Source organism: Octopus bimaculoides, chromosome 11, assembly GCF_046866305.1.
Source record: "Octopus bimaculoides isolate indiv1 chromosome 11, ASM4686630v1, whole genome shotgun sequence".
NCBI lineage: Eukaryota > Metazoa > Mollusca > Cephalopoda > Octopoda > Octopodidae > Octopus > Octopus bimaculoides.
The window spans coordinates 66,665,491-66,677,990 of NC_142938.1; the positions used below are offsets into that span (position 1 = coordinate 66,665,491).

At 32.9% G+C, this 12,500-nt stretch overlaps 1 protein-coding gene across 1 annotated transcript in view; it reads right to left on the reverse strand.

Annotated features, from left to right (window-relative positions):
* Window positions 1-117: 117 nt before the first annotated feature.
* LOC106883843 (calmodulin-alpha) overlaps window positions 118-12,500 on the reverse strand; it is a 191,059-nt gene continuing 178,676 nt past the window's right edge. The window contains exons 4-5 of the mRNA XM_052971897.2: window positions 10,259-10,504; window positions 118-800 (exon numbers count right to left, since the gene is read on the reverse strand). Coding sequence (XP_052827857.1) covers window positions 763-800; window positions 10,259-10,504 — 284 coding nt within the window. The 3' untranslated portion in view covers window positions 118-762. The remainder of the gene's footprint in view (window positions 801-10,258; window positions 10,505-12,500) is intronic.

Here is a 12,500-nt window from a genome sequence, read left to right on the forward strand (position 1 = left end):
TGGTTTTTCTAAATATTTGCAAATATTTTGAAGGAGAAGACATATGTTATATTTTTCTTAAAAACATGAAATACATCATAGGAATTGGGCGGAAAAAAAAACTTGAATCACCTTGGAAACGTTTGGTAAAATATTTACAATATTTTATTGCTGGTAAGGGTTATAACATTGGTTATAATATCAAGAATTTTACCAAAAATGGGTTTAACTGTATTTATATTTTTCTTTTATTTATTTATTTATTTATTCTCTTCTTTACCGTTTATAACAACAATGACAATGGTGAAAGTGAAACAAAAAGATCATTTTGAAATATTACCGTGAAATATCTATAGAGTAGTAGTAGTAGTAGTAGTAGTAGTAGTAGTAGTAGTAGTAGTAGTAGTAGTAGTAGTAATAGTAGTAGTAGCTGTATTGAAGTAGATATGTAGCTATGTAGGTAGATAAGTAGGTAAGTAGATAGGTAGATAGATATGTGTTATAGTAAGACGAAGTTTGGAATGATTGTAAAGGATAATTAAGAAACCGAAGAACGATATGGTAGTAGAATATGGAACAAACGATTATTTTATTTTTTAGTAAATTTAGTCAGAATATTTGGTGCAGTAGGGGTTGGTGAGGTGAAGGCAGACGAGAGGCCTTTTTTCATTCCCTTCGAACAAACAGTGACGAACAGATAGCTGTGGGTGCAGTCTCCCGTTGACATTGTTTTTTTATATTTTCGTACTGCAGAAGCGGGGCAAGAGATTCAGCACAAATATTTTACTTTTGTTGTTGGTTCCTCATCATCTTCACGAATTCTGAAATGAAAGAAGCAAGAGTATTAGTACGTGTACACACACACACACACACACACACACACACACACACACACACACACACACACACACACACACACACACACAGAGGTATATATATATATATATATATATATATGTCAACAGAACAACAGAAGAGATCCAGAGATTCTCAATATAGAAAACACTTCGTAGCGCTCAAATAATTTTAGCTTACACTCCCGAACGTTTACCGAAGACCAAGTGCACGAAGTAAAGAGTGGCTAGAAGAGGAATCCAGGCGAGCAGATGTGGAAACAATGATGCAAATAAACAAATAGAACGGTTTGCTTGAGATGTACAATATATATATATGTACACATGTATGCATGTAAAAAGAATAGCAAAGACAGGTATATTTCAGATGAGTATTCAAGATATATTTCAAGATATATTTCAGATGAATATTCAAGTATAAATATATAGATAGCTATATATTAACACAGCAAACTTACAGACAGAATATAGGCACAGAAAATTAAAAGGGAGAAGGTATGGTGTTCGACATCTAAGGCTTGGGGTTACTTCATAGCATTGGCAAATAAACATGCGATAGATATGGTCTCTATCTTCAGGTTGCAGGGATAAAAATCTAACATTTTTCACATCATGATGTAGGAAAATTTAAATGCAGAATCTAAGACACCTGATGTTATATCCTGTTATTATTTTGATTGTATTTGTGTAACATTGTTCGTTTTATTCCGTCCTTGTTTTTGTATGCATTCGCTGCTTTCATCCAAGGAATCTAATGCTCTTAGCTTAGTTTTTCCTTGGAGCTGGTCCGATTGGAGCAATATCGAGAATAACCAGCCGAAATTGCACAGATAATCTGGATCTCGACTGAGGAAAGAAAACTCCGAATGACCCGTCCTTGTTTTCTTTGTATCGTCTATCTGGATGTTTTGTTGTTCCTTTCTTTTATCACCTAACTGTCTGGATATATATATATATATATATATATATATATATATATATATATATATATATATATATATATGTAAAGATTAATATTATTATCATTATTATTATTGAGTGAGAGAGCAGCGCATGCCATCAAAGTGACACTGGGGTAAAATATACGAAGTCCAGTATACCCATCATGACTACCCGTCTGATAAGGGTACACCAAGCACATGCATCACAACCATATGTGCGCGACATGGTGATCACATATAAAGATAAACAGTGCATGATCTTGCAGGTGGGGCCCAGCTAGAAATTTCTTCAGTCTGACTAGCCCATCCCGCTCAAAAGGTCCCTGAATAGGAGTCTTTAAGAATGTTGAACGAAACACCCATGTTTCCAAAGGTGAATTATTCAAACCCCAAAGAATTCCTTTCAGCACATGGCTATGATGCTCCCCCACTACTTCTGCTCCTGATCAGAGATGCACATATCGTCAACCGCCAAGGAACTTGCTCAACTGGTAAAAGTCAAACAACTGACAAGCAAATCAGTGGTATTGAGCAGAATATTTGCTGTAGCCCATCTTTTATACCAAGACAAAACAATGTAATGATAAAACTTCCAATCAGTTAAGATCAGAAGACATGAGAGCCACTGCCTGGTACTGCATCAGGGCATTTTTTCTTATTACCATTGGTAGTAGTTGTAGTAGTAGTAGTAGTAGTAGTAGTAGTAGTAGTAGTAGTAGTAGTATATAAATATATATATATATATATATATATATATATATATATATATATATATATATATATATATATATATATGTGTGTGTGTGTGTGTGTGTAAATATACCATAAAATGCCTGGATAATGAGAGTTGGGTATATTTTTTAACCATTCATGATCTTTAGCAATACGGCCGTTTCACAGCCTTCATCATAGGACAATAATTTCAGTATATAACGAATGATTTGACATGTCTGCTCTAATAAGCAGGCAACGCGTTATACAATACAAATGTATATTCAGAATTAACTGATATTCTAGGGATCTGATAAACAAGATTTCTTTATCCGCTATAATTTGTAAATATACAAGAGTAAAGTCCTACTAAGAATAAAATGCTTGGATGAATTCGAATTGAATATAGGTGTCTTATGTATCTGCCATTTAAACTGTTTGGTCCGTTATTTCCAACGATTTTGAGGTCCACTTATATTCTTATATATAATGATGCGTCTAAAGCCTTGTAACATTTTATGTCCAACTCCTATGTTCCTGCCTTTAGGCTTTCACTTCGTACACTCCAGCTCAATCTGATTCGTTCTCAGTCGAAAGACACCTCTTGTTATATTCTTGTTGTTTGTATTTGTAACTGTGTAGCATGTTCTCCCTTTTTCTTTTTGTCTTTGCTGCAGTACACATTCGCTAGCTTTCTTGCAAAGATCAAATGCTCTTAGCTTAGACTTTGGTGGGGAGGCAACCAGATCGAACTGTCTGAAGTATAACTGCCCGAAACAGTAGGGATATCTGGTAACTTGACTGAAGAAAGAAAGCAACGAATGACCCGTCCTCTTTTTCCCCGTCCTTCTAATTGTTGTTTCTTCTGTCGGCCTTTGTATCGTCTACCTGTTCGAATGTTTTATTGTCCTCTATTGCGTTTTTGTTCCATATATACATAGGTCAGTGGCTGTCGAACGCCGACGAAGGGAAATAACCCTGAAATCCGGATCCGTTCGTGCTACAGATCATGGTGAGAGGGATAACTTCCCTTGGCAAACAGGACACAGTCGTGTGTCGATAAGCCAGCTGGAGGAGATGTCCTCCTGGGGCTAAAAGCAACAGTAACATCCACCCCTAGGAGTCAGCCACACTTAAGTGGCAATATACTACACTTTATCGTGCAGTTACTGTTAATACTTCATTTAGAGAATTAACATTGCTTATATATATATATATATATATTGCTGCGTCTGGGGAGAGCCATTATCTTTTAATGCCTTATTATTTAACACACCCACCGGTAGAGTTTCCACTCAGTTACATATTTACTTTACCGGTGAGTGTCTTAAATAATAATGCACTAAAAGAAAATGACTCGCTCCAGGCACAACAAAATATGATTCAACATACGAACTCACATAAAAATTCTTACAAACCAAATCCAAAAACGAAATATATATATGGAGAGAGTTACAGAGAGGAAGACAGACAGAGAGACAGACAGAGAGGGAGATAGAGAGATAATATATAGACCAATTGGTAGGTAGACATACAGAGAGGTAGGTAAGTAGGTCGGTAAATAAACAGACGAATAAAATTCAAATACATGAGTTCATTTGTCTTAGACTTGACTAAGTTGAACATCTGCCTCAGTCAACGTTTAAACATTTTTGCTCACAAATAAGCAGGGACAACACAGTTTATGCGCTAAGCAATTTACACTTTATTTGGGGAATGTGTAAATATGTTACAACTGGATGGCTTCAAGGAAGAACATGGTTGTGTTGAATATATTATTTGAGCGAGAAGTAATGTTCCACACCTGCGTCTTAATTGCTTATTCATGTGACTTCTCGATTACTCGAGATTATCTCCCCCTTCAGTTCGGAGTTGGTTCCAATCACTGCAAGGTGTTCGTATATTTACCTTTCCACAAAACGAAAATAATTTTACTAACTCAAGAGGATACATCATGTATAGGTCTTATTAGGGGGAGAAGGAGAAGACAAAGAAGAAGGATAAGACAAAGAAGGAGAAGACAAAGAAGAAGAAAAAGAAGAGGAAGAAGAAGAAGAAGAAGAAGAAGAAGAAGAAAGAAGGAGGAGGAGGAGAAGGAGGAGGGGAGGGAGAGGAGGAGGAGGACGACGAGGAGGACGACGAGGAGGACGAGGAGGACGCGGAGGAGAAGACAAAGAAGAAGAAGAGGAAATAGAAGAAATAGAAGAAGGAGCATGAGAAGAATAATGTGAGAGTGTCATGATAGTAGTAGGATGTTAAATGGTCAAGTGCCCTGAAAGTGTCTTGTTGTAGATGGTAGTAGGATTGAATTCCTGAGACAACTCTTTTGAATGTATTGTTTATAAAGTTTGCGTAGGTGTTATTCTAAACAGCAATAGTGGCGAAGTTTGGAACGAGGTGGCGGAGAGGAAGAAGACGAAGAAGAAGAAGGAGAAAGAGAAGGGAGAATAAGAAGGAATGTAGGTGGTTTGATAGTAGTAAGATGTTAAAGGGTCTAGTGACCTAAAAGTGGCTCGTTATGGATTATAGCAGTGATTGGGACGGTTTTTAATGAATTCTTAAGAGTTTCTTGAGTGTATCATTTTTAATATTTGCGTGTGTGTTTGTGTTATTCTAAGGTCGTGGTGGATATGTCGTTTGTTGTAGATGCGTTCAAAAGGGGTCTGTATTTTGTAATAAAGAGAGTCTCTTTCCTACTTCGTTGCCTACAGGTTGTATTAGTAGAGGGGGAAAATTCTGAAGCTTCGATTTTTGTTATTTGGGGAATTTTGATCTGGGGTCTGTGCAGAGCCAACCTTTTACGTAGACTGTTCTTTCTTTGCCGAATGTATTGCCCATGACACCCAAAGCAGGTTAGTGCGTATATTAGGTTCTTCGAAGGGCATGTGAAGTTGCTTTTCACTGTGAAACGTTGTCCCTGTTTGAAGGAGAACTGATCCCTCAATTAAATTGACGCATATCCCACAGTTGGTTCTTCCGCCTTTTTTACTGACGGCTTCTGTGTTGCTGCTGAGCGAATTCGGGCTTGTGTTAGGAGACTTTTCATAGATTTGGGTTCTCTCTTCCTTTTTATAACGGATTAAGTTCATTCTGTGGTCCATTATCAGCATGTGAGTTATGTAAGACTAGCGCGTGACTAATATCACGAAATAATTTTTATTTCAATTTGTTTTCCTTTCCCTTACAGCATAGAAAATTGAAATATGTATAGTTTGAGAGAGATGTAAATACTTTCTTTGTTTCGTGCAATTTTAAATACATTCATACATACATACATACATACATACATGAATACATACATACATATATATATATATATATATATATATATATATATATATATATATATATATATATATGTATTCATGTATGTATGTATGTATGTATGTATGAATGTATTTAAAATTGCACGAAACAAAGAAAGTATTTACAAGTATTTATATATATATATATATATATATATATATATATATATATATATATATATATATATATATATATACATATACATACATACCAATACACACACACACGCACATATATATATATATATATATATATATAATGTATATGTATATCTATATATATATATATATATATGTGTGTGTGTGTCTGTAGTAGGAAACAGCGGACTAAATATATGAGCCCTCATATTGTAAAGAATACTAAATCACATATAAATATCTTGTTATAAATATTAGAGATCATCATTTAGATCGTGAGCGACATTTCTGGACTCTAAATCATATCTGAAGCTAACAACTGATATATGTACCTGCTAATCAATTAACCTACAGAGGTGTTGACTTAATAAGCATACCTGTAAACACTCCTACCCAGTTTTCCTCTCTCTTCTCCTCGATGAATATTTGTGCATGTTTGATTATTGAGTTTGCCTTGGCACCACAACGTTGCAGGTTCGTATCGTCTTGGGCAAGTTTCATTTAAGAAAGTCCCAGGCAGATCAAACCACCTGAGCGAAATTGGGTACACGGGAACTCTGTTGCAACTAATTTTATTAATTGATCACAGAATTTAAAGGCCTGGCCTTGTCACACAATTTATTTTGCTGATTCTGTCGGATGTTTATATTTCGGGTACACTTGACCAAGGGTTACCCAGCCACTTACCAATGATTGAATGGAAAGACATATTTATCTAACAACTGAAAACCCATCGTGAAAACCGACGAAAATCCATTTACTTACTTAGAAGTACCTAGATAGATAGATGGGTAGATAGATATGTATAAATGTACGTATACATCAATGAATCTACATACGTATGTGACAGTATATATAAATATGTGAGAGAGAGAGTATGTATGTATGTGTGTATGCATGTGTGTGTCTGCGTGCGTACGTGCGTGCCTGCGTGTGTATTGGTGTTTACTAACTTATCGCTGTTCTCAATTATGTGATCTCTTCTACTTAACAGAGTTGGCATATATCATGTTGTCACTGAATGAATCTCAGAGTTTTATTTTGTCATTTCAAATGTCTCGAAAAGCTGTTAAATGTTGGCAATGGACCAAAGCTATTTAGCCTTTAACTCTTTTGCTGTTATTGATCAATGCTGCTTCAAATGTGTGAGCTGATCTTTAAAGATTGGTTGTTCAGTTAACAGTTGGCAAGTAAACCTGTGCAAAAATGATGGAGGGGAAAATATCTGCGTGTTTCGAAGATATGAGATGATTTTCTCGGTTTCCATGGCCACTTCTGCCACGACATTAGGTTCAAGAATGTGAATATATGAAAAATGTTAACGTAAAATGAAATTAGCTTGTATGCATTTCAGAGTATACAGACTCCTCATAAATATTAGTTTCTTACTTCAGCAGAATCAAAAATATGTAGTGAATGGGTATATATATATGGTCAGTTGAATAGTGTCCGGTATACAAATATTTATCGAGTGAGGAAGAAATGTCTCTGATACTTTGTTTGTTCCACCCAATTCGGATGAACTGGAAAAAATGCTAATTCGATCTATCGATCTCGGTCTGGGAATTGAACATATGGTCGTAGCGGATCTAATATGGACCACCCTCTAATTCTTATTAATATTTCTTTTGGAGAGTGAGATATGGTCAACAATACTGAGACAAAAGTGTAAACATTTTATCGACCATGAAAGGATCAATAGTCAAGCTGACCAAGACTGAATTAAAAACTACAAACGTGAAAATTCACTTTGTCTGGCAGTCAAACTTTAAAGTTTCTACCATCTATCATCCGCGAATATAAAATTATATTGATTTCTAACGCTATCACAATGCCCCAACGTTTTGGAACAGAATGTAATCTATTAAATCAACTATCAATATTTGAGTAGCCCTTTAATTTATCGACACTAATGATAAAAGGCAGAGTTGACCACAGGAGAGGTCAGTTGCTGTTTTCTGTTTCAAATACCTACATGAAAGATCGGTAATATTGTTGGAGATTTATAAATTTGCCAATACAACTGCTGCTCTTCGAATATTTAAACCAGTTGCTTTGAATTCCTCTGACCCAACTAACGAATTAACTTTTCGTTAAAAATATGAATACTGGTAATATAGTGCGAAGATCGACGCAAAGATGGTATGTTATGCATTCGTCGTACAATAAATAGCAGCTAAATCTCTCTGGATCTCAACTTCGTAATGATAAAAACGGTAGGGCACATATGCTAATGTAGAACTAAGTGTACAAAACTGCGATGTAATCAGAGTTAGAATGATTTTGAATGTATAAATCTGGATAAGAAACGAAAAAGAGCAATGATTATCTTATCAGATTCCATTTACTGGTTTAAGAAAACTATCAGTCTATAAAGGCGTGAAACAGCATAACATTATATTTATTTGCATGATGCCATCTGTTAGCAACCATTACATCATGAAACCAGATAAATTATGATACTATATTATCCTATAGAATATCATATGCTGACCAAGTTGACCGGAACAGAAGTAAAATTAGTGATTCACAACTATATTTACATGTAGACAAACGTAAACCTTCATACATTCACATACACAAATCCACACAAACAGACAGGTGCATATATAATGCATCTCTCTTTCTCTTTCTCTCTCTCTCTCTTTTTCTCTCTCTCTCTCTCTCTCTTTCTCTCTCTCTCTCTCTCTTTTCAACTGTCACATCCTCCCTATTCCAATGGATCAAGTGTGTTGATGCCTGCGTGCAACTATGTAGGAAGCGAAAACAATTAGCGAAAGCATAGCACAATCAAGTGGTGTGTAAGCTTCATATGTGTGCGCGCGCGCATACAAATTGCCTGACACGCACTGACACACATATCCACTTGTGCATACATTCATATTTAAATGTGTTGATAAACCAGAGTACTTCGTATACTTGACGTTTGTTAAACGTAAATATAACACCGTCTCTCAAGTGCACGATACATTTGGATATTACAGAATATTCCCGTTTATTAGCACTCACTGACATCTCAGTTCTAACACAAACGTATTACTAGCACTACTTGATCTGGCACTAAAACACATAAAATATACAAATTTGTCAGCTAGCGGTTTAGCTTAATTGTAAAGCATTCAATTTGAGGGATATGGGCTCGAGTCCCATGGCTATTAGTTGATAAATTTTTCCGCTTTGTAAGGGTAATTTGCCCAGTATTTCTGATGTTCTAACGGTAATTCTGCGTTCGGCAAAAAAACATCTTATTTGTAGCGTTCAATATATATATATATATATATATATATATATATATATATATATATATATTTTTATATATATATATATATATATATATATATATATATATATATATATATATTATGTATATATATATATATATATATATATATGTATATATATATATATATGTATATATATATATATATAATATATATATATATATATATATATATATATATATATATATATATATATATATATATATATATATATATATATATATATATATATATATATATATATATATATATTTTTATATATACATATATATATATATATATATATATATGTATATATATATATATATGTATATATATATATATATATATATATATATATATATATATATATATATATATATATATATATATATATATATATATATATATATATATATATATATATATATATATATATATATATATATATATATATATATATATTTTTATATATATATATATATATATATATATATATATATATATATATATATATATTTATATATATATATATATATATATATATATTTTTATATATACATATATATATATATATATATATATATGTATATATATATATATATGTATATATATATATATATATATATATATATATATATATATATATATATATATATATATATATATATATATATATATATATATATATATATATATATATATATATATATATATATATATATATATATATAGGACTGGCTATGTGGTAAGTAGCTTGCCTACCAACCAGATGGTTCCGGGTTCAGTCTCACTGCGTGGCACCTTGGGCAAGTGTAAACTACTATGGCCTCGGGCCCACCAAAGCCTTGTGAGTGGATTTGGTAGACGGAAACTGAAAGAATATGCATTTGGATATTGAGAGTGCGAAGAAGAATGGGACGGAGGTGACTGATATATGGGTAGTTAAATACACAAATCATGTCAAATCGGTATTCTTGATGCCTGTGCTCACATTATATTTCTTTTAATCTCCTAACAATGCCTGTAAGCGTTAAGACACGTCAGTAAATATAATTATTAAGGCTTACCTTCATAACTGACCATCCCATCGCCATCCAAATCTGCCTCTTTTATCATATCTTCTAGTTCTCCTTCGGTCAGCTTTTCATCCGAGAAATTAACCATGACTTGACGCAGTTCGGCAGCTGTTATAAGTCCATTGCCATCTTTATCGAACACACGGAAAGCTTCTTTCATTTCCCTCTCTGCGTCTGGTGGACCCATCTGTCTCGCCATCATCTCCACAAATTCGGGATATTCGATTGTGCCATTTCCTAGAAGAAAATAAAATTATTATTTCAGAAATAGAAGAAAAAATTGGTTTTGAAGTTTAATTTCTGCTCAATCCATATTTTTTTACATTGAAGATGTATTGGATAGTTAGAAATATTCGACTGTTGTTTTATTATTTATTTTAAACCTTTCCAACTTTATTTGAATTAGAACGAAAAATATTTTCTCGTGGTGTTTTAACATATCTCTTTTTGCTTTGGGGAAATCTTTTCGTCCGATGCAAAGTTTTCTTTTTTTTTTTACCGCTTTTAAAATACGAATAAATCTTAGTTCTCTTCAGACATCTGGCGATGGAGTGCCATATAATGAGGAATTTTCGTTTCAGGTGGTTTAGTTAACAAACAACAAATACCTGATATTTTTTCTGGCCACGTTGGTTATTTTGAACATAAGAACAGTTATATAGTGTTACGTTTTAATATTAACATAGAGATAAAAATAAGAATTTATAGCAAGAACGACAATACGATGTTAAAAATAGAAATTTATTCCTCGCTATGAACACTTAAATGTTTACAGTGCAAAATTGCAAAATTAATTATTTCTATATTTAATAATTTGGAGAATATAAATTAATGACATGTTTTTATACAAGAAACTAATTCAGACATTAAGATTAGAAAAATCAATATTACATGTTTCTGTGTTTTTTTTTAAATACTTAATATATATATATATACAAAATTAAATAAATGAATATACTTCAAACAGTATATAATATACAGAAGACATACAAATATTTGAAATTACTATATATTTTATCGACACTTCTAAAGACGAAGTATAAATGCTAAGTTTATCAACGATAAAGTTGTTTACTCATTTATCATTTTGTATTGTAGTTATTTCTTTACAACAAATAATCTTAAAGTCATAAATATATACATACATACTTACACATGCACATACTTAGGCACGGACACATATGCATGAACACATGCACATGCACAAATATATACTGAGAGAAGAAGAGAGAGAGCTAATTATACGCATACATTCATACAGTTATAGACATAGAAGTATGGTGTACTGCTGCGTCATTTGCAGGATGAACAACAAACATAAGATTTAAATATCTAAACCGTAAGCAGACGAGCTTGTATAGCGTGCCGTGAAATATCCTGCAATAGTCCAGGCTTAAATATACCGAAATTCATACATACATACATACATACATACATACATACATACATACATGCATGCATACATATATGCATACATTCAAACATGCATACATATATATCTCCGTACATAAGTATGTATATATGAATACATACACTTATACATACGTGCGTAAGTATGCATGTATATAAACGCTCACACTGTTAACATTTTACTCTTACTGCTTTTGGTGACGCACCTGAAACCTATCTGCAACATGCATACCATCCTGGGGTAATAGGCTGTGTAGCTTTGTGATTCTATATAGGCATGTTTGTGTGTATGTGCTTGTGTGTTAGCGTGCTCCGAGGTCTCGACAAGATCACAGGTTTGAACACATGAACTGAAAGTTTGTAAAAGAACACGTCGTTTTGCGCCGAAGGCCATAGTGCATTTAAAGTTTACTGCGATTTTCCAGATTCTTCGTTGAATTATGACTATTCATCTTCACCTCAATCAGAGTAATGTATTTTGCAAAATTTTTCAAATTGTAAATACAATTCATTCACAGTAACTTTATCAATTATTATAGAATATTTTATAAGTTTCCTAAAACAAATATGATGGCTTCTGTGTCTGATATATTTGTATTGTTTCTTATTTTTCTCAGTTGGTTTGATATTTAACTATGAATATATGGCTGTATACACACACACACACACACACACACACACATACACACACACACACACACACATGCATATATATATATATATATATATATATATATATATTTATATTTATATATTTATATATTTGATCCTTTATATTGAACACTCAATATTTCATCTACATTCAATACTTTCTTTCATGGTG